The 24,654-nt window shown below is 38.7% G+C and overlaps 1 protein-coding gene across 2 annotated transcripts in view; it reads right to left on the minus strand.

Moving 5' to 3' along the window:
* Positions 1-24,654, minus strand: part of ARHGAP31 (Rho GTPase activating protein 31) — an 870,295-nt gene that overhangs the window by 200,177 nt on the left and 645,464 nt on the right. For both annotated transcript variants that reach the window (XM_044073118.1, XM_044073119.1), the window contains exon 3: positions 16,261-16,405. In XM_044073118.1, coding sequence (XP_043929053.1) covers positions 16,261-16,405 — 145 coding nt within the window. The remainder of the gene's footprint in view (positions 1-16,260; positions 16,406-24,654) is intronic.

Genomic DNA, 24,654 nt, shown 5'->3' on the forward strand with positions numbered 1-24,654 from the left:
GATGGTTTTCACCTTTTCCCTCATATACTGCTGATGTATACACAAGTAAACACTCTCTTTCTATGGCCTCTGACCCAGCTAGGTTTAGCAAAATGAATGCCCTGGTGCATGCATCTTTGTCAGAATAAGCAGCTTGTATAAAAATATTGTACTCTTGCTCAAATATTCTCCTATTCTCTGCAATATTCTGATTAAACACCAATGGTGAAGGTTTTCGAAATCCATCTGCCATATTAACACATACCAGTGAAGACTTTTGCAAGTATGCACAGACACACACACACTCATATACATATTATATATATATATATATATATATATATATATATATATATATATATATATGCCAGCAATTTATGACAGTACTTGTAACTATGCCCAATAGCACAACAAGCCTCTGAATAACTGAACTTTGTGAAATAAATCTCTTTGGCACTGTAATACTCTTGAAATCATTGTACTGTAAGAAATCACCTCTTGTCAGTGTAAGAAAATTTCAAAACAACTGCACTGTGTGAATAAATTGGGCAGAAGAAGCTCAGAGTAAGAAACATGAAGTAATTGCACTTTGCAAACAAACAGCACATGGCACACTGAAACTTTCCCAAAATGGCTGTACTTTGCCTAATAACTCTTCACAGTGCAAGAAACACTCTGTAATTTAACTTTGCGAATATATACACCCAGCACAAGAAACTTTCCAAAATGGCTGTATTTTGACCAGGGTTGCCAGATTTCCAACCAGCCAGGTAGGGACAAAAAAAAAAAGTCTCTGACGGCAAGTGAAGACCAAAAAAAAAAAAAGGTCTTTCACGGCAAGCGAAGACCAAAAAAAAAAAAAAAGGGTCTTTAATGCGGAACAAGAGTTCCACATTAAAGAACAGTAGCTCTGCATTCTCGTGTTTAATGCATTGCAGTTCCGCATTCAACACAAGTAGCTCCGTGTTTAGCCATTTTTGATTGGCCCGTATACCGGCATACGGGCCAATCAAAAATGTTTAATGCGGAACAATTAAAAATCGTTAAACACGGAGCTACTTCTGTTTAATGCGGAACACAAGAAGCTCCGTGTTTTGCGATTTTTGATTGGCCCGTATGCCAGGTATACGGACCAATCAAAAAAAAAAAAAAACTAACAAAGCAGAGGCTGGCCGGGATTTAAACCAGCAGGGCGGGACTCGGGATCAGGCTGCTGATCTCAGGACAGTCCCACCCAGATAGGGACGTCTGGCAACCCTGACTTTGACTGTACTTCATGAAATAGTTGCATTTGCACACAAACTCTTCGGAACAAATGCACAGTAAATCATACACTGTTAGCCCTTTTAAACACTTTGAGGTACTTTAAATAACTATAGTTATGCCCTGAATACAACACAGAATAGTAGTTATGCCAACTCACAGTACGTTGCCATAAAACATGCAGTTGCCTTGCTTTATTTTTGCTTAATGTGCCCTTTTTGCCCTTATTATATTTGTTTTGCTTGTTTAATCTCTTTTCATGCCCAATGTACTTTTCTTGTGCTCGTTTTACTCTAAACATGCCTGTTTTGCTTTAAACATGCTCACTTTGCAATTCTGAGGTAATTCCAAACCCCTTATGTACTTTTCTGATGATTGTTTTATCAAATATCTTAATTTTAAACATTTTGTTTAATTAATAAACCTTTTGTGCCTCTCACTTGTTTAATAATATGATCTGTGCCCTTGTAAATCTCCGTTTTATTTTTTTTTTTATAAAATAAATTGCTCATGTAAAGTTTTCATTACCTTTGATTCTTTTCTGGCCTTTTTTTGTGCTCATTTCTCTTAATTTACCTTCACTGTTAACTCTGCAACTTGTAGCTCTGAAAGGCAGTCTCTGGAATTCCAATTCTGACACCATGTCACTCATCCAGTCAGGATAAAATAGCCGAGTCTTTGTGGGTTCTGTTCAAGCAGCTTTATTATGTACAAACACATCAGGATTGAGGCTTAATAACTTTAACTCTGATAAACTTATAAACAAACTACATGCTCACTCTCTAGCTGCCCTTTAAAAATGGCTCTGAAGCTAGCACGTGCTTGCTATTTATATGCCTGTGCCGACCTTGAAACACTTCTTAGAGATACAACACATACACACACACACACACACACACACACACACACACACACACACACACACACACACACACACACACACACACTATTCTACAAATGGTGACAGAAAATTAGGGCCAGATTTTATTTAGTCCTACCAATTTAGAAAATCTCATATATAACAGCTATTGCATTATAATTCATCTACTGAAGGATAAAACTTGTGAAACTCCAGTGTCTGCCATTACTGACTGTCTGTAATCATACATGACTTATGAGGACAGAAAAAGAGAGATATCAGAGATGTTGTTAGAACACAGGGACAAGTTTATTTTTTTATTTATTTATTTTTATTTTACATTTGTTAACTGTTCTGACTGGGCCAGTGGCCTTTTTTCAGTGGAGGACCGGGGAGAAAAACTCCACACAGAAAGACATTTACACATATATTTAGGTGCATAATCAGCAGTAAAATACATCCAGATTTACAACAGACATACATTTACAGTGGTAAGAAGACAACAGAATACAAGGAATGAAAAAATTAATTAATAATCAGAATAAATAGTTAATTCCACGATATCCAGTTAAGGTTTGAAATACAATCCAATATATGCTTAGTACACTAGATTATTTTTTGCAGTAGTATGAAGATAGCTTATTAGAGAAAAGTAAACCTTTATTAGTAATATAAATCATTACATAGTTTTATGATAGCCACTTGTACTTAAAACAGTGGTAGTGCTAATGTCTTCGTTTAATGCTAGCAGTTATTTAACTTGATTGGGTTAATATATTTGAGTAAGAGTTAGAATTTAGTGAAGTAAGATGGGCATAAGTATATGTGCATTGTCTGATTGCTCTAGCCTGGTTAGCAGTCATAGCACTGCCAGCTTTGCCTCAGATATTGCCTGATAAGGTTTTTAAAGGAGGCTTTGGAGGATGTATTTTGTATGTTAATGGGGAGGGTGTTCCATGTTTTTGCCGCTGTACTACTGTAAAGTGAGTCACCAAAACTATTATTGCTGTTGGAGACTTCTAGTAGTAGTTTGCTTGATGATCAAAGAGGCCTTGTGGCTGAGTGCTGTTGTACTAGGTTACTGAGGGCAGAACACTTATTGGGGAAGTAAGATAGAGTGGCAAAGGCAGAGCTGATTATCAGGCAGTAGGTTGAGCAGCTCAAGCCAGTGCAGCTGGTGCAGAGCAGTACAGAGATGGGATCTGCATGGGCAATTTGCATCAAAACTGGCAATTCAGTTGTAGCAGTCCTCCGTTTTGCTTATGTCTGGTTTTGTTGAGATTAGTTAGAATGGTACAGTGGATAGAAGTTGGGAGTGAGCAATGGTGGACCTTGTATTATTGGTGAGAAATAGTTTAATGCAGTAGAGTGATCCCAGTTTGGCATGTACTTCTTTTATAGTTAAGTTGAGATGAGTATCAAATTTTAGGTGGAAGTCTATGGTTATTCCTAGTAGCGTAGCATGTGCTACCGGAGGGATTGGAGTAGAGCTTGTAGAGTGGATGGTGAAACGACTGCTATTGGAGTTTTTCTTAGAGCTAGTTATAATCATTAGCTGTGTTTTTTAGGTCTGAGGATATGTTGGGCTTTGGTAAGGTAATTTTCTATGTCAGAGAATGCTGAGTTGTCTATTGGAGGGTGGGAATACTTTGTGCAGCACAGATTATGGTAGTATTATCTGCATACTGAATGATAGATGCATGCTCAGTAGAGGTATGGAGATCATTTGTGAAAATTATGAAAAGTAGTGGCCCTAAGATAGAGCCCTGTGGGGCTCCTGTAGTTATGGGTAACAGAGGTGAGAGAGAACTTTCCCATTTCACAGCCTGATACCTGCCAGTTAAGTAGCTATGGAACCAGGTTAGTGTGGACTTTGATAGTTTATATTGGTGTAGTTTATTTAGTAGGATTTGGTGGGATACTGTGTCAAATGCTTTGGACATATCCAAGAAGAGAGTTGACACCTGCAGGCCTATATTTTTGTGTTGATTTATTGTGTTAGTGAATAAGAGAAGGGCTGTAGTGGTGCTATGGGTTGGTCTGAAACCATGTTGAATATATGACAGGATATTATTATCTAGGAGGTGTTTTAGAATTTGGGTGCAAATACATTTTCTTAATATTTTGGCCAGGGGGAGATTATTGCAATGGGTCTATAGTTATTAACTTCAGTGGAGGTCACCCTCTTGTGTATGGGAGTAACATGGAATATTTTCCAGAGTTTGGAAATGTAGTTTTCAGTAATAGATCTTTATGAGAATGGAGAATGGGATTTCAATGGCTTCTGCTGTGAGTTTTAAGAAGTAGCTAAGGAGAAGGTCAGCTGCAGTTGCTGAGGATTTTACTTTGGAGAGCATACTTTTGATAGAGCTGGTGGGCATTGCTTTGAGGGTGAAGCATTCATCTGTATTGTTTGTGGTGGGAGGGATAGTGAGGTTGGAATTGTTCTGTGATACTAGGGATAGAATTGAGTTCATAAAGTAGGAGTTGAATTGTGTTTTAATGGGAACTTTAGTATTGGGGGGTGATTGATTCGGGGATAGCTGTTTGGGTGGGTTTTAGTAACTAGTTTTCCAGAATTTTTGGGGATTGCATTGGTATTTCATTTGCAAGGTAGTATAATAAGATTGTTTTTGTCCTACCTAATGCATTTCTTTCCACAGTTGCACAGCTCTTGATATTTAGCTTGGCTTTATATGTCCTTGGTTCTTTGGAAGTAGAACCAAGCAGTGTCTCTAGACTTGAGGATTTGTTTGATTTCTTTGCTGAGCCAGGGGGTTTGACAGGTTCTAACCTTGACATTGTGAAGTGGAGCAACAGTGTCTAGCTGTTGTAGAAAATTTCTGTTGAAGTAGGCTATGGCCTGGTCAAGTGGGAGGGTTTTTAATGGGGTCCAGTTACAGTTATAGAGCAATGATTTGAGGACCCCATGAGAATTTTTTTTTGTGTTTCTTGTGGATTTATATGTAGTGGTTTTGCATTGGCTTGATCTACTACATATTAGGTATATTAGGTTGTGGTCACTTAAGCTACCTGGGAGACTGCCATGTGGAGGTACAATGTGGGGTTGTTTGTTAGGCCCAGTCTAATATTGATTCCCTTTTAGAAGTTTTATCACATCTAGCGGGAATTTGTACTAGCTGCTGGTAGCCATGGAGATTTATTAGATTACTCTGTGCTTTTGATATATAGGTGAACCTGTCTAGATTGAAATCCCCCAGAATGAGTGTTTCTTGTAAATATGAGGTACTGCACCAGGACAGGAAGTCTTCAAGGCTACCAAGTGTACCACCAGGTGGGATATAGATAGCACTGATAGTGATGGATTTTTGGGGGTTTAATTAGAGTTGTGAGATAACTATGTCCCAATTATTGGGAGAGGGGTAGGAGTTGGGGATGCTGAGCAGAGTTAAGTTGGACTTATACAGTATGGTAGTTCCACCTCCTTTACGAAGGGGTCTGTCTTGCCTAATGATGTTATAGGCAAGTAATAGAGTGCATGTATGTACTCAAATGTGTGTATTACATGTGGGCAAGTAAATTGATTTGTGCTTGTGCTAATAAGACGTGTCTGCTGCCACTGTTAATTACTGCAGTAAAGTGCTGATCTGCACTCATTAAAGTTAACAGTGATTCACAGACATGCAAATTAGCTGATAAGATATTTCCTTATTATATCTAATCTGTTGCAGTTCTGTGCATCATGGAAACACTACCTTTTTAGCACAGTCCTTCCAGTGAGAGCTGTTTTTTTTTTCTGGATCCCTGGGTATATGTGTAGCTGTATCTGTATGGATTGCAAATCTAATGTGATTTTCCATGGGAAAACAATGGTCCTGCTGCCACATATAGGTAAGAATTTCCATAAATTGTTAGTAAACAAGCATGTACTGTGCAAATGGTTCCATGACATTGGTGTTTCTAAAAACATGAATAGGGAAAACATCTAGGGTTTTGGACAGAAATTTCCTTTTTGCACATAATAATTTCATAATCTTGCATCTGATATTATAGCAATAACCCATGGCTGGGTTTGGGTAATGCTGGATTTACCCATGGTTGCCATGGTTTGGTCATGAGGGCGAAGCCTGAGTGACTAAACAAAGCCAACCGTGGGTAAATCCAGCATTACCCACACCCAACCGTGGGCTATTGCTATTATACAATGATGTTAGTTTTGTTTTGTGTTATGTCTGTGTTGTTGTTGCTTAGGGTTTTGTTTGCTTTACTTTGTATTCTTCCACTTTTTGTGAGATAAAATAGTCCACACTTTGACTTAGTCAGCCACAGCCCCTCTGTTTTGTCTTGAACTTCTGAGAATTATATTCTAAACAACAGGAGGTGACATTGTATAAAAACAAACAAAATGTTTTGTTTTTCAGATATTCATTTTCTTCTCTCCGTAGGCATAACTCTCAACCTTCTATCTGCAAAATGAGGAACACTAGCCCACATAATGTGGAACAAATGGGCAAAATGTGGAACACATACTAACAGCTCACTAACAACTTTAAGTAGGAAGGTCATAGAATGGTTAAAATATGCTGGTTTTACTTATAAAAAAAGTTTTAATGAATTAAATGATTCTTTTCTATTCACCATGAATATCAGTTAAAAAATTAGGTACTTTTCCATATCGGGCTAACACCATAAATGTGGGTACCGCTCACAATAAAATACAAAAGCAGACTTTCAAAAAGCATGACAATCACACATTTCTTATTAACGATCTAAACATAGAAAGTAGGAATAGAACACAAAGTACAGGGATACATCTGCCACAATCCAACAATGCAGTATGTTAACCATGAAGTAACACAAACAAAACATTGTCAAACAACTACCCCAGAATTAGAACAATGAACTTCACTTTTATTTGGTATTGATCAGTACCTCCAAATCATAATTATTATTTAATGAAAAAACATGCACCCTTCCTCATATAAAAGTTCTATCTCCCTGTGTAAAGAAAGAAATGAGTGTTGTTTCATCATATGGTAGGTCTAGGATTCTATACTTAACATTTTTCCCTTTCATTATAGAAGATTTAGGTATGTCTGCCTCTACATGTCATTATGTGTTTCTACATGGGGGGTGCGGTTACAGAAGGAGTTTTTCTGGCATTGAGGAAATGCAACAATCAAAATCCAAAGTTACCACACAAGACAGTAAGGTTCTTTTTATTTATTTGTTTACTAGAATTTTTATTTTTACAAAAAGTGATGCAGCTCCATCGGGGCAACACCATAAATGTGGTTTAGTTTACTTGAAATTGCTGAAAGGATTCCTTAGCGGCTGGACTTCTTAGTTAGGTTACTTTGGATTTACAATGTGCACGCTGGTTGGATTGGCCAATCAGAGTGCACGCTTTTCATATTTTGGGAGATGACATTGTACAATTCAAAATATTCACATATGTAAAATATTGCCCATTACACATTTAGCAAAGGTAACCATCAATGTTCTTCGTGTTTCACTGTTACAGTCATCACATCTGGGTTATCTGTTTGCAGTTGCCCTCAGTCTGCCTGATTATCAAAGTCTTGGGTCCTGCGTCGGTTGCGGTCTCATCTTCCATGATGTCAGGTAGTCAGGGGTATAAAGCTTTCAGCCGATGCCATTACATCAGTCTTCCTTGCCGTGCGGTGCCCGAGGCAGAAGCAGTTCGCAAGTGCCGGTCGGCCGACTCCTGAAATTTTCATTTTCGAGTTTCAGAACCGAAGTCTTCAACTAAAGCTAAGTACCCTGTTGGGGAAACTTTTTTTTGCTCTAAACCGATGCCAGTAAAAGTCAGTAAGTGTATTTCTTGTGGAAAGCAAATACCTCATAAAGATTTTCATTCGTACTGTATTCCTTGCCAAGGCCCTGACCACGACGTACCTCACTGTCATTTTTTTTGCTTTATGCTTCTAAATATTTTGGTACTCGGTTCAATTATCCAGATATGGCTTTGGTAAGCCACCCAACTACCGACATTCCGAAAAAATGCAAAGATAAAGACAGAGACAGGTCACCTAAGTCCAAAGCTGCCGACGACGCTTCTCCTAAGCTAGTCGCCAGTTAGCCGGTACTCAGGCACGTGCTTTCACAGCCCCTGATACCCGCTACTTCAGATTCACAGGCCTCTACTGAGACCCATTCAGAGTCTGATATGCCGTGAGATGCTTCAACTGTGGAACCTGCAGATGTCTCTACCTTGGATGAGTCCAGAGCCGCTGTGCAGCCATCGGCTTCTGAGGGTTTATTCAGGCCTACTGACTTGCATATTAAACCAATGCCATCTTCTTCTTCTTCGCCTAAAACTCAATCCATGCCTAGAAAACCAATGCCCAGACCACATGGTCAGGCCTCTATGCCTAAAAAACAAATGATAAGAATGGCTGAAGACCTTATTACTTTAATCCGGGGAAGCCAACCTTCTCTGTCTAAGAGACCTATGATTGAATTTGCTTATGATTCTTCTGATCAGGATTCTGAAATTTATGATGACCAGGATTTACCCTTATCTACCTATGAGGATTCTGATGCAGAGGAATCTATTCCCTCTGCTTCCCCTCCAGAGGATTTCTCTTTTGGTGAAACATTGCATACTCTTAGGGAGCATTTTCACTGGGAAAGCCAGGATTACTCTGATTCTAAAAAGAGGCTTAGGGATTTCTTACTCCTGCCCCAACACAGGCCTTTAGCTATCCCCCCTGTACTGGAAATTGTTGATGATGCCTTTTCGGAGTCTAGCTTGGCCCCTGACTCCTTACCTCCTGCTCCCAGAAAACCAGATAGATATTACAGGGTTCCTGACTCTCACAAGTCCCTCTTTAAAAATCCTACTACGGATCCTGAGACCATTTCACAGGGGCCCAAGGGCATTAAGGCTTCTACTGCCAAAAATCCTACCCCCTCTGATAGAGATTCCAGGGCACTGGATAGATGGGGTAAGAAGGTATACACTTCTTCATCCTTAGCCATTAGGGCCTTAAACTGCCAGTTTCATATTACTGGATTGCTTAAACAGAAAATTATGCTGATTCCTGACTGTGCTGAAAATAAGGATTTACAGGATTTAATGCATTCTGCTGAAGAAGTTGGAAAACATACTTTGCAATGTGGTTTTGATTCACTAGAGGCATCTTGAAGGGCTGCCGTTACTGGGTCTGTACTTAAAAGGCATGCTTGGCTTAAGGAGCAATCTTTGCCAGATCATGTTAAAGCTAAATTGCTGGATGCTCCCTTAAACCAGGACCACCTGTTTGGCAATAAATCAGAAGAAGTACTTAAAAAGATGGAGGAAAAAGCTAAATCTATGCAAACTGTTAAAGATTTCCTGCAAGTACAGCCTCCATGATTTAGTAGGCATTGGCCCTCTAAGAATTGGTCCTTTTCTGCCTCTTCCATGCCTTCTCAGTCCAAACCCAGAACCAGCAGAACACTCAGGCTTCAGTCCCAATGTACGCACAGGACTAAGCAGTGGGGGGCTCCCACTTCCAAAGCAAGGAGTAGTAAGACTCACCCTTATGGTAAACTGACTCAATGACTTAACTTTAAAACTTCCAAGCCCTTCTCAACTGACTGCTCCTTTAAGGGGGAAGATTGCTCTGCAGGCAAAAAACTGGGAACTCATTACCCAGGAGAAATGGGTTTTAAATATAGTTTGCCAAGGATACAGATTGCACTTTCACACTTTACCAACCCCAAACGGTTGGCCAGATCTACCCCTAAATCAGTGGGCAGAGGCTCAAAAGCAAGTTCTCTCTCTATTAAATATAAGGGCCATTCAAGCTGTCCCAGAAGAGGAAAGGGGACAAGGTTTCTACTCAAGACTTTTTTTGGTGCCCAGAAAAGACAACTCCTGGCATCGTATCCTGGATCTCTCTCTATCCTAAACACTTTTTTTGGTGATCCCAAAATTCAAGATGCTAACTCGTCACCAGTTGCTTCCTGTGCTAGGAAAGGATGCCTGGTTGGCAACACTGGATTTAAAGGAAGCCTACCTGCACATCCCAATCAGGGAATCTTGCAGAAAATACCTACGCTTCAAAGCAGGCTCCATGCACTATCAGTTCTCTGCACTGCCCTTTGGCTTATCTACTGCGCCTAGGTTATTCACCAAGTGCCTAGCTCCAGTCATTGTACTTTGCAGTCAAAGAAATATTCAAATATACCCATACCTGGACGATTGTCTAATTCAGGCAGAAAGCCAGGACTTACTATTGAATCCTCTGGCATTTGTAAAAAAAGTGCTAACTTCTCTGAGGTACACCATAAATGAAAATAAATCACATCTGGTATCCTGCCAACAAATTGTATTCCTGGGAGCAAGCTTGAACACAACTTCCAAGATGGCTTTCCTCATGCCAGAGAAACAAGTTAATTTGACAGATTACTTCAAACTAAAGGCCACAAAGACCCTACTATCTGCAAGACAAATACTGCAAGCCTTGGGGTTCATGGCCTCCTGCATTCTCCTAATTCCATATGCAAGACTGCAAATGAGGAAATTACAATGGTTTCTAAAAAGCCTATGGTGTCAACTTTCTCAGGATCTAGAAGAAATGATTCCTATCATACCTTGCCTACAGGGACTGCCATTCACTCAACCCCCTGCCGCCTAAACCCTAACAACAGATGCATCAGACAATGCATGGGGGGCTCACTTGGCAGGGAGGTGCATTCAGGGCAAATGGAACCCAAGTGAAATGCATCTGCATATCAATCAAAAAGAAATGCTAGCTGTACAGAATGCTCTGACAGCCTTCAAGGACCACATTCTTCCAGGACAATTAATGGTAAAGACGGACAACACCACTGTTATGTGGTACATAAACAAGCAGGGGGGAACCCACTCATACCCTCTCTACAGACTAGCCATGGCTATGTGGAACACAACCTTGAGCTACCAAGTGCACCTACAAGCTCAATTCCTTCCAGAAAAGTTAAATACACTGGAAGAAGATCTAAGCAGAAATCTCATGGACCCACAAGAGTGGAAACTGGAACCAAAGACATTCAACATGTTGATAAACGAATGGGGGAGCCCAGAGATAGACCTGTTTGCCTCCCCCCAGAACTACCAATTGGACAAATTCTATGCAAGGACTCCCCACAAACAAGCTTGGAAAGTGGATGCCCTGTCCTTCACCTGGAAAAATCTATCAGTTTATGCCTTTCTCCCTGTGCCTCTCCTCTCCAAGGTACTACTAAAGATCAAACAGGACAAACCAAGGACGATACTGATTGCACCAGACTGGCCATGCCAACAATGGTACCCCCTCTTGCGCAGTGTGTCACTACTGGCCCCATAGCACCTGCCTCAGACCCCTACCCTGCTGTTCCAGTAGTAGGGCCAGATTCTGCACCCTCAGCTTCAAACTCTGAACGTGGCAACCTGGCTAATTACCTGATCTCTCCATTACCATCCCTCAGTAAACAAGTGTTGGATGTCATTCTGTAGGCAAGGAGGCCTAGTACTAGAAAATCTTATGCTGAAATATGGAAAAGATTCTGTTCCTGGAACCAAAGTCAGGGGATGGGCACAGCAGTGCCCAATTTACCTCAGTTTCTTCAATACTTAACTGAGATGCTTCAGAAGGGCCTTTCCTTTTCCTCCATCAAAATTCATGCCTCAGCCATTTCAGCTCATTACAACACAGAAATACCCCTCTTCTCTCATCCACTGTTCAAGCAGTTCCTCAGAGGGGCCAAAAGCGTAAGACCACCCAGGAGAGCCCCTATTCCAGCCTGGGACCTTAACTTTGTATTGAAAAAACTTACTCTACCTCCTTTTGAGCCAGCTGCAAATGCAGAGTTGAAATTCCTTTCTTGGAAAACAGCTTTCCTTTTAGCCATCACTTCAGCTAGAAGGGTGTCCGAATTGCAAGCCCTTATGGCAGTGGACCCTTTTCATCATCTTTCATGTGGACAGGGTGTCCCTCAGAACCAATCCCTCCTTAATGCCCAATGTAGTATCTAGTGTGGCTCTTAATCAGTCCATTCATTTGCCAACCTTATTTTTCTAACCCACAAAACAAAGGGGAAAGGATACTGCACTCCTTAGATGTACACAGACAACTTAGATTTTACTTGGACAGGACTAAACCTCTCAGGAAATCTGAACAGCTGCTGGTTACATTTGCTGCAGGGGCAGAGGGGAAGGCCATTTCAAAGCAAACCATTTCTAAATGGATAGGCCATTGCATTCATTTCTGCTATAAGCACTATGGAAAAGCTGTCCCTCAAGGGATAAGACCACATTCAACCAGGGCTGCATCTATCTTTACAGCCTTTCTCAGAGGTGTCCCTACCAGGGACATCCTAGAATCTGCTACCTGGAGTTCTGTACATACTTTCACCAAGCATTGCCATTTGCCAATTTTCTCTAAATCCAGATCTGGTTTTGCCACTGCAGTCTTGAAGGGCCTTATAGCTGGTCCTAATGCTATCTAAATTCCTCCTCCCATCCTTAGCTTTGGGAATCTGCCCAAATGTGATGACTGCAACAGTGAAATACGAAGAACATATTACAGTTGTGTACACTTAACATAAATGTAGATGTTCGAGTGTATTCACTGTTGCAGTCCTTGTTACCCTCCCTCCAGCCCCCTGACTTCTTTTAGCTATACCTCTATTCCTTTTTACTATGCTTAAAAGCTTTTTGGTGTATTTGCTTTTTTGTTGGAGGTATAACCTTGTATACGTATTTAATTGCTTCCCATTAGGGGGGCACCTGACATCTGGGGCAAGAAAAACTGATGTAATGGCATCGGCTGCATGCTTTATACCCCTGACTACCTGACGTCATGGAAGATGGGACAGCAACCGACGCTGGACCCAAGACTTTGATAATCAGGCTGACTGAGGGCTACTGCAAGCAGATAACCCAAATGTGAAGACTGCAACGTGAATACACTTGAACGTCTACATTTATGGTAAGTGTACACAACTGTAGTTTTTCAGTATTGCTACCTACAAACATATAAAATGTTGTTTTAAGATGAGTCAGCCTACTTCAGACAAGTTATGCACATTTCTGTGTGACAGTTATATAAACAGGGGGACAGCCAGGATTTTCAAAGCTGTACAACATCATCCAGAATGTTGACCTACTAAATGTAGTCCCCCCCCCCCCCCAACTCCAACCATACCCTAGACAGTGCATGGTTCTGGGCAGAACACTTTTTCAACATAAAAAAAAAACATTAGAACTGACAGTTAACAAAGAAAACAATAAGCCCAGCAAGGATACTGAAAAAAGCTATATAATAACAAATATAATTTAATAAAATAAAATCATCTTAACATGCCAATTCTTTTATAAATGTGAAGTCTAGCATCATTCACAAAATAAATGTTATTGAAATCAGATTTTAAATACATGTAGGGCTACATATTGTATACCTGGCTATGTACTGATCTCTGTATTCTATAATATTTTTGATAATCCAAAATAATGTACTCTTATAACTACACAGGTGGTATCTCTCTATACCATTGACTGCTTTCTAGTCTTCATGCATGATTAAGTTCTGCTACAGTCTACAGAACATCACACAAATACCATCATGTCTGGTAATGAGGTGTATGCAAAGCACAGGACTTGAGAGGCATAGTTCCACAGCTGCACACTTGGCTAGTTGCTTCATCCTTGGGAGGGACACTTCCAGAGGTGTGCATGGATTAGTGGGTTCATGTATGGCAAGGAACACCTTTGGAATTGTGCACAGAATTAATGGATTTGTGCATGGGAAGGACACTTTCAAAGCTGTGCATTGGATTAGTGGATTTATATTTGGGAGAGATGCTTTCAGACTTGTGCACTAAATTATTGCATTCATGCTTGGAAGGGACAGTTTCAGACTTGTGCATTGGATTAGTGGATTCATGCTTGTGAGGGTCACTTTCAGCCTTGTACTTTGGATTAGAGGGTTTGTGTCTGGGAGGAAGACTTTCAAAGTTGAGCACTGTATCAGTGGAGTCATGCTTGTGAGGGTCACTTTCAGACTTATGCTTTGGATTAGTGGGTTTGAACCTGGGAGGAATACTTTCAGAATTGTGTACTGAATTAGCAGATTCATGCTTGGGAGGGACAGAGTTGATGTCATGCCCCAGGTTACATAATTCATGCTTGTCACTGACTTTTTTTATACTACGTGTGGCCTACTGCCGGTTTATAGAGTGCTAAGAGAGATGCTTGATTCACTTGTGATTTCATATTTCTTTCTTTTCCATGCTTTTTGTATAGGACCTGATGATTTTTTTTTTAGTATATATGGAACCTGAGATCTCATTTGTTTAGAATTTACATTTTTTTGTGTGTTACATCTGTGGAGTAGGGGATTATTACATTTAATTGACAGCCACTTAGTCAGCATCATTCAAAATGTGAAAACTAGTCAAATACCAGTCATTGTAGAGGCATTTCTCCTTTTCTTGAGTTATAAGAACTACAGAGCTGATTATATTACTTAAGGGGGGCAGCAGGTGTGAACCCCTCCACTGAAAGCCAGTTTTAAATTCAGCTTTGACCTATTTTCTTCATTCAGAACTGGAATTTGATTAGAAGGGTGTCAGGCCAGTGTCTGATCCAGCAGTTCAACATCAAGGCATTTAAAGCTGAAGAATATAAGCAAGCTAAATGTCAAATGCCCAGCCTTAGGTACTTTGAACTTTGGAACTGTCAAACTGAAGTGCAACTGAGTTATGAAGAACAGCTTTTTTGTGAACCATTCATATCCTGCCACATGCTTAGCTTTACTGAAATTGTGATATGGTTTAGAAAAATATTGTGCCAAGAAAGTCTCAGAAATTCAGCAGTTAGTTATGTCATTAGCTATTCACAATCACTTTAAACCTGCAAGTGAGGTTTTAAGACGAAAGTGTCTGCCCTAAAATTTGGCAATGAAATGTCACCAGTCCCAAATTAATTATGTTTTCGTTATGCTATTATTTTTCTTCAACAATACCAGATTATCAGGCACAGTGATACTTTTGTTAGGCTGGCCTGATGGCAGAGTGGATAGATTTCTGTTTCTTACCACTGTGACATAGGTTTGGAGTTGGGTCTGGATCTTTAGTGTATCAGTGAGGGTGATAGCACAATGAAAACACAGTTATGTATCTCTCTTCTGGTAAAAGATTGTATGTAAAGATGTGCAAAATGGCAATTTTCTTTTTACAGGCTGTTTTGCTTTATGCTGTCTATTTTGAGTGAACATGTAATGTAGTCAAAATCAAATTCTGACCTTCTAACTTCCTTATGGATAAAGGAAGGGTTAGGCATTAGGGTGACTCCGTCCTTGCAAAATATTATAAAGGATTTTCTACATATGAAGGCCTGTAGCACTGGAATTCATCTAGTAAATGTTAGTGATACCAGAAAGGGAGTTTTACAGGGCAGAAGTATGAGGAAGAATGAGGCAGCCATATTCAAAAGGGTGCTGCAAGCTTGTCCAAGACATAATTCAGGTCCGAGTAGAGCAATTTCCCTTTTTTTGTTGTTGCTGTATCAATGCAGCAACCCATTTAGGTATTGCTTAACTGACAACCTTGAATAGATAGGTGTCTCTCATGACAAGCTCAGATGGGTTATATGTGTACCTTCAGTGAGACACGTGACAAACCTGCTTTGTAGATGCCTGACAGACAGCTGATACCTGGACTGAATTGTATTAAATTCACTAGTCTCTTCAGAAAACATGTGACTAAAAGGGATAACACCTAAATTATCCACACTGCCATCATAAGTGATCTCAAGTTGGGGAGTACTAGGGATTCCTTACCTGAGTTAAGAGATCTGTATACTGGAGCAAAATAATCAGCTCTTCTTTTACTAGGCCCAAGAGCAGAGCTACCAATAGCACGAAACAAAACAAAATCATGAGCACAGAAACATAAAATACATGAAACAGAGTCATAAAACATGCACAAAAATCTGTGGCACTCATTGATGGTAACTTGTACACTTCCACTAATATATTAACTTCTTTAAAATCCTGTTCAGTTTGAAAGTTCAGACACCAATTTCTATGTAAAATGACTAATTTCTGAACTTGCAAAAGAACTAGGCTTTTTCTATGTAATTATTTCATTACTACTACGAGTCACTTATCCTGTTCATTAAAATGAAAAATAAATGAAAAACTGCTGTAACAGCAGTGGTCCCTTACCGTGAACTTTTTGTAGAGTTCGTAAGTGAGCAGGGGGTTTGGCAACTCTCGGAAATAGAGCTTGCAGAGAGAGCCGACACAGTGAATATCCTGTAGGTATAATTCCCTTGTCAGGTCTGGACATTGGTCAGAGGCAAATTCCTGCCTGAAAAAACACAAATCCAGACAAAACAATTGATACATATACTGAAAACTGCTGGAGGTGTTCCAGTTTTTGTTTTTGTTGGACAATGCATCTTCACTAACTCAACTTTTACATACAGAATTAAAAGGAACCAGCAGATGTACACTTAATATATATTGTAGAGAAATTCATCTTATCATTGCCTGCTTATTTACACATTTCTTAGAAAAAAATGCATCGCTTATGTTGTGGAGAAAGAATGGACCTTCAGAAACAGATAATTAAACCGTGAAGTAAAATGCACCAACAATCAAGTTTGGCTAGCCAAATATGCAATAGAAGATGCCCTAAAGAAATATAGTTTTGTATTTTTACATGTAAGCTTTGAAATAATGGTTTAGTAGTGTATAAAGAAAAACATTCTAGCAGTGACTGACTGAAAAGATGTGATGTAAATTACTGCCACTTGAGTTACTCCAACACTTCACACATTTCCAACTACTGAGCAGCCTGGATTTCTGTCTGTTTCCATTTTCTTTTGAAAATGTGCTTATTACCTGGTGAACAAAATGATATGATCGTCTCACAAACAATATGCAATTATTTACAGTTTCATTAAATGAAGAGCTACTTTGCAAATTCACACATAGCTAAACAGAATAAAGTGGAAGATTTATAGGCAATGCTTCTTGTATGTTTCCTTTTATTTCAATAGATGAAAGTTTAATCAGATAATAAAAAAGTTGAACCTTCAGCTAGTCAAATCCTCATAAAAAAACATTTCCTGCAGTAGGTAATCTCCCATCTGCACCACATTACTTGACTACATTAACACCACATTCACGCAGCCATAGAGAAGAAATAACCTCTCGGACTGAATCGCTGCCTGTGCACAACTACAATTCATACATAAAGAAAAAAGCAATCAATGAGTTCAACATCAGCAATTTTTTAATTTGCCAAGTTAAAAATCTCATTCAGTTAACACTTGACAAAGATCAAGGTAAAGTAGGCAACTTTTCTTTCTTTTAGTATGCAGTGGATCAGTTATTAGTATAGACTGGTTCTCTTGGATCAGTAGCATAGAGGAAAAAAGCCCCGAGTACATCCCAGATGGCCTACATTTGATGAGCATCCAGGGTGCTGGAGGAACCAATGACAAGGTAAAGACGAGTGATGAGGCAATTCTTGCTCTCTACCTTCAATGGGAGGATATTGGGGCATGATGTGGTGTGTGCCAAGGACTCAAAAAGTCTGGTAGTGATATTGGAGTTGCTGTGAAAAGAGATCATCATGATAAATGAATGGGCACTGCGGATCATGTCAGTACACAGGAGTGAGTGTCTCTCTCAAGGTACTACTGCATGCCTCACTAGCTAAATAGCATGTTAGGCATGGTTAAGACTTATTAAAAATCCATAATGGAAGCATCATATGTGACACTTTGTGGCCGCTGATCTCCTCCAGAACAAGATCCCAGTCCAACTCCCATTCTATCATGCCATCCCAGTGACTGATTGTCCTGCAGGGCTAATACCAGGAGTAAATGTTTTACACAATAGGAAAGGTACGGGTACTTGATGGTCAAGCTGCAGTGTTAGAGGTCACAAAACTAAGTACAGGTCTGCTCCTTTCCACTTTATACTACATAGCCATTTTGGATGCAGCCACCGAAAGAGGGAGTAAGAGTCAAGGATCCCATCTACTGTGTAGAATAAAGTGCTTGTCTTGCTCTGTGGCTCTATCCCTAGCATGTGGCATCCAGGCACATGAACTACTAAAGAGGGGCCCACTAAAGTAACCTAGTGCTGTGCAACTGTTTCCACTAACCTATCTACAATCTAAGCAATGCTCATCAGACCACACCCAAAGCCCTAGCTTGCACACATCCTGTGGACTTGATACCTGCCATCTGATAGGTGTTAGTCTCAGACAGGACCAAGCATGTCCACCTCCCTAGGACTGGTGAATCAGCATCAAGAGCTCATTCTCATCCTCTTCATTTTGCTTTTCCTGCACCCTACTTGCTGGCCATTTTCAAGTCATCGAGGCTACAGTCCAGGTTTTATCCCTGTGTGTCACAAAAGATGGCTACATATAGCTTAAAATCCTGGATCTCCCACCAGACAAGATTGTGTTGCAGCAGCAAAAATAAAGCAGTGTTACCAGCTTTATCAGTAACATAAAATGATGTTAACCATAAAATTAGGATTAAATACAGGGAAAGTAGGCCAAAACTCTTGCTATGCAAGAAGAAGAGAAGAGAACAGAACAGAACAAAAGAGAAAATAAATGCTTTGAAGGAGAGAAGAGAGACTGTGATGGTACAAATGCTCTAGATGTGATTTGATGGTGGTGGTGGGGGGGCTTTGAGACCTAGAGGGAGAAGGTGAGCGCAGGGTCTGCAGAAGGATTAAGAATGCAAAAAACTGAGGTAGTTTAGCTGAAAAAGTTGACTAGGGTCTCAACACAGGGGACATTTAGTTGCAAGCAGACAGACAAAGTGACCTGGGTAGAGTTAGTCCAGTGAAACAGGAGGTAAGAAAAGGGAGACTAGACAGAAAAACAGAGATATAATACAGACAAGAGGGGAAACTGAGTAAAAGCTTGATGGGAATAGTTAAACAACACTAAAACTGAAGTGGTAGGTGATTTAACCACAACAGTGTAGGACTAAATGTACTACATACAGAAGGGAAGGTAGAAAATGATGCATGGCACACAGGGCTAAAAAGGAAGATAGAGCAAAGAAGAGATGAAAAATGAATGGATAAATGTAGGCAATGCAGGAAGAATAATATGTGAGTCAAAGAGATAGAGGTAGTTCTAAAATTTCCTGCAGCTTAATGAGAATAAGACAATGTAGAAAAGGACAGAGCTTCACAAATGCTTCAGTGAGATGTAAATAAGAGAGTTATTAAAAACAAAAGTAGAAGGACTGCATCAAGCATGGCAGGTAAGCAGAGAGATGGGGATGTTTTTTGATTGGAGACCCATTCACAAGAAATGTTAGGTAGACAGGCAAAGCAAAATGAAATGGACACATAGTTGAGAGAAGAATGCCAGGCATGACATAAAGAGATTAAACCAGGAAGTGAGTACTTGTCATGAGTGGCAGGAAGTGTACACATCATATCATCTGTGGGCATCAGTGACTCAATATGTAGAACTACTTTAGAGGGAAACAGAGACACCAGGAAGTGACCAGGATATGAAGACAGGGTTTGTGCTGGCCTTACTGGCCTTACTGGTGGTGGCTAGCAGAGTAAACAAGGTTAAGCTCAGGGATTGCAATGCCAGGTTCAGAAAATAGATTTATAAGCAAAAACATAGACAAGTGGAAACAAGGAATTCATGGTAAAGACAGCCCCTCTGTGCCACTGATGTACTTCTGCATCCTCTGGCTGTGCAGCTTTGCTAAAATCAGGATTGGGAAGAATCTTTTGCATGATTGACCCATTAAAGTGAGGTAGAAGGGAACAGAGAATGGAAAGGTATATCAGGTTGGTTATCTGGAAGGAGGAAGTGGCTAGCAAAAGGACAGCAACAGATAGGGTGGTGCATGAAGCATCAGGGTGGGCAGGAAATACAGTGAGTAAGTACGTGTGCAGAAATAACTTTAGAGTAGAATGCAAGACAAAAGTTAGAAAAGGTGAACTGAGTGATAATAAAAAAGTAGATAAAAGAGAAAATAAGACAACAATACTGACAGGAAGCGAGTGCGAGTCACTTTAATTAATACCACTTTAGAAGAGGAAATGGGGAGTTTAAGAAAGTAGAACAAGAAGTTTTTATGCCGGTTTCAACAGAAACCTGGACAAATAATGAATGAAATGGGATATGAAAATCCCAGGATACAAATTGGTCAAGTAGGACCGAAATGGCAAGATAAGGTGAGTAGTGGCAGTCTGCATTGTGAAGTACTTCAGATGACAGAATAGAAGAACAGGGAAAAGAAGACAGGAACCTTGAACACTAACAAAATATAAAATATAGCAGCTTAGCAGTCACACTAGAAGGGAAAAAGAAGAGAGATGATCATTAAATGCAATATCAAATCTAAAGTCTTATGAATGTCCAAAAAAATATTCATGGACTGCAAAAAGATATACAAACAAACATTTTTAATGGAGAGCGTAAACAAACAGTAAACGCTTTCGCCGTAGCTTCTTCAGACTGTTGAAATTCAAACATACAATTAATTACCTTTATAAATACTAATTAATGACGTAAGTAACCAATTAGCCATTCTTGTCGTTTTTTTAAAACACGGTGTATAACAACAAGAAATTAGCTACGTAAATCAACCCTATGTACTATCTATACTATATGGTTAAAAAACATACAAAATTAAGACTTTAACTACTACTATTAAATTAAATAATAAAATAATAAATTTCAATTAATAAAAATCTATCAAAGATGATACATTTTAAAATAGGAATCAACACTGGCAGATCCTAATGGTACTACTCTGTCTACACCAATAAATAGTGTTTGAATACTTAGATGCCATGGATATATGTATTAATACATAGTAGCCCAACCATTGCATACTAAATATCATAGAAATAAACATCGCATCTGGCACATAAGAGTCCTAACTATTATCAACATTATGTATAACAGCTAAAATAATGATATAAATATATAACTCCACATCAATTTCACTAAAAAACATATAAAGCATAAAACAAAATATATAATTAATTACTAAACTACTTAGTCATAGAATACTTCTTCATTAAATTCCTAGTATTGGGTAAATTCATATTAGAATCAATGAAGAACATATTATTTAAAGGATATATATATATATATATATATATATATATATATATATATATATATATATATAAAATAAATACATATATATATAAACTCATATTAAATAAACACATATATACAATAAATGAATAAATAAAGCAATACTAAGTAAATTTATTCGTAAAAAATATAAAAAATATAAAAAAATATCTATAAAGTACTGTAAAGATACTTCTATTAATATCGAATTGGACTATCGACCGGATGGCAGTTTACAACGAGAAAATATGAATGGTGCGCTCCATGAAGATGCTATATCTAATGGATCACGCTCTAATAAGGCAAGTGTAATTAACATTGTAGAGAATACTGAAAGTGGCGAAGGCCTGAAATGAAGAATATTATCTTGCCTAAGAAGCAGTGCGAACACTTTACTTTTATTAGAAGTGGAAGATAATAGTAGTGCATGCGATATATCATCTCAGAGATTGGAACAGATGCAAGGGGATATTTCCAAGCTAGAATCTGATTTTTTGAAATTAAAACATTTATCCACTCAACGACAGCACTTTGAAGTATGCATTAAAAAACACATTATACCGAGAGGTCTAAGAATTCTTAAAATGCCAACATATGGCGAACAGTATCCAGAACTTTTATCACAATGGCAGAAAATGAATTTAGAATTGAGTCGGAAATATATTCAGCTATTACTTGACTTTTTTGCCCCTATAGAGGAACAATTAATACAATCTATAATCAAGCAACAACAATCTATATATGCCGAGTACCCTGAAACATTAGTGAACAGTGCTATTAATAATGTTTTGGATGGTATCTGTACTTATGAGCGACGGTTGCTGCTGCAGAAAAAACATAAAATAGAAAGAGACATACGCGATTTTCACCAGTCACATGTATTCACTTGGCCATGCACTGAATCAGCAGCTACAACTAGGTCATATAGTTCTCACCAAGTGGCACCTTCCAATTCACTCATTACTACTTCGCAGACAGTGCCATCCAAGTCTACTCCTATTCCACTCAGAGCAATTCATTACTCTGGGTCTTCTGAATTACCACGTACTGCTTCCCATAATAAGGATTTGATTACATCTCAGCCAGAGGTGATACACAATCACAATGAGAATGGTAACTCTACTTCGTCTTCTTTTAGTTCGGTTCCAGTGGTTCGTCCTAAGACATCTAATGGCAATTCTGTTCATATTGATCTGCATAATGAGCTGACCATAGGATCTATCTTTCCCCTTTTCCCCCTTCCCATATCTGTGGACAAGGTGGGAACAAGAGGCCGGTCCCAGAGTCGAGGATGACAGAAAAGGAAATTATCCTCCGAGAGGTTCCCGCAACAGACTCTCAAGAAAATGTGGACCAATTAGAAAATAATTTAGTGTGGAACATCTCTAGTAAAGAATTAGATCAACACAAAATTAACGTGTTGAATAAAAGTCTTAGTTTTATACCTAGTAAGCATTGCAAATTGACAGAAGCATTGACAGATATAAGACTCTTTACTAGGAACATTATGTTGAAATAGTTTGGTAATGGCACCACTAATCCTATACGGTCACTGAAAAAAAACAAGTGATTTTACTCCAATTAATCATCCGTTGGTAGAAACATTTTTTAAATTGGTTGAGGATGACATACACCATGAATTGCCATATACAAACGATAATTATAATAGATCTTATAAGAGAAATTATTATAATCTAACATACAATGAGAGGAAGGCTCTTGATAGGTTGAAAGCCGACACTAGTATTACCTTTAGACCAGCAGATAAAGGTGGTCCTCTTGTTATAATGGACCATGATCACTAACATAGAGCTATGCAGGAAATGCTAAGCCAAGACAAATACTACACTATGCTCTAGCCATTTTGCCATCTATGGTTACGCATATTAAAGAAAGAGTACGTGATTTGATAATTGATCTTGAGAAGAACAAAGCCATTGATATTCACATGAAGAATTTTTTATTAGTGGAATATCCTCTTATACCCATTATTAATGGGATCCCTAAAATCCATAAACATGGCACAAATCCACCTCTGCGACCTATAGTGGCAGGTGGGGGGGTGGAGCACTGAACTGCTTTCCTTATTTGTAGAGAGTAACCTAAGACCTGTAGTAGACCTTAATGATTTTGTCTTGACAGACACTAAACAATTCTTGACAGACCTATACCAAGATTTTAAAAATAAACCTTTGACAGCAGAGACCATTTTTGTCACCTTAGATATACAGTCTTTGTTTACTGTCATTCCGAACGAGGAAGGCATCAAAGTTATCAAGAGATATTTATTTAAACATAGCACATATACAGAACAATATATAAACTTGATAGCCATTTTTGTGAAAGCTATATTGGAGAACAACATATTTTTATTTGAAGATACATTTTATCTGCAACGGGATGGCGTAGCTATGGGCACATCCCGTGCTAATAGCTGCGCCAACCTATTCTTAGCGGATTTGGAAGAACATATGTTGTTTCCATATCATTTACATCTTAAACATGTTGTTTTTTATAGACGCTTTGTCGACGATGTCTTCCTCGTTTGGCAAGGTAGCATACAGGACCTTAATCAGTATGTGATAGACATTAATAATTTTATATCATATTTGAAGTTCACATGCGAATATTCCTATTATAAGATACATTATTTAGATGTATATGTAGAGAAAATAATGGGTGAATTAGTCAATACAGAAGTATATCTAAAATCTTGTTATCGTAACACTCTGTTATATAGAACCAGTATGCACCCACAATACATTTTTAACAACATTATTAAGGGTCAAAGTCTACGCATCTCTCGACTGAATATTTCAGATGATACTTTTCAAACAGAAATTAACAACTTTAGATATAGGTTACTTCAATGTGTTTATACAGAGACACAAATTAATAATGGGCTGTTACATAGAGAGGCGAATAGGTCTACTAGAGCCAAGCCCTATTATTCAGACTATATTGATCATTCTTATGTAAGAAGTACTTTCTCTGATTTTGTTCAAGTACCTATGTATTATACGGTGGATAGAAAAAATATTATGGATATTATTAGTAAACATTGGCATATCCTCACTATTGACGAAAAAATTAAGACTATAGTAGGGGAACCCCCCAGTTATCTATTTAAGAATAAACCTAACCTTAAGAAATTACTATGCCATTCTAATACATGTAACAATACTATAATGTGCCCAGGTACATATCCCTGTGGTCGCTGCAGATACCGTGATTATATAAACTTAGGTAATCTATTCATCCATCCAGATACTGGACACAAGTTTTATTTTCACGTTAGAGGTACCTGTGATATGACCAATATAGTTTATTTGGCTACCTGCTTAGAATGTGATGCATTCTACGTGGGCAAAATGAATAGACCATTTCGTATTAGGATAAGGGAGCATCTTTATGCTATTAAAATATGCTATATGCCCAATGCTCTAGCCAAGCATGTATCTCGA

This window comes from Protopterus annectens, chromosome 5.part1, assembly GCF_019279795.1.
Source record: "Protopterus annectens isolate FY-2018-M chromosome 5.part1, PAN1.0, whole genome shotgun sequence".
Lineage (NCBI taxonomy): Eukaryota > Metazoa > Chordata > Ceratodontiformes > Protopteridae > Protopterus > Protopterus annectens.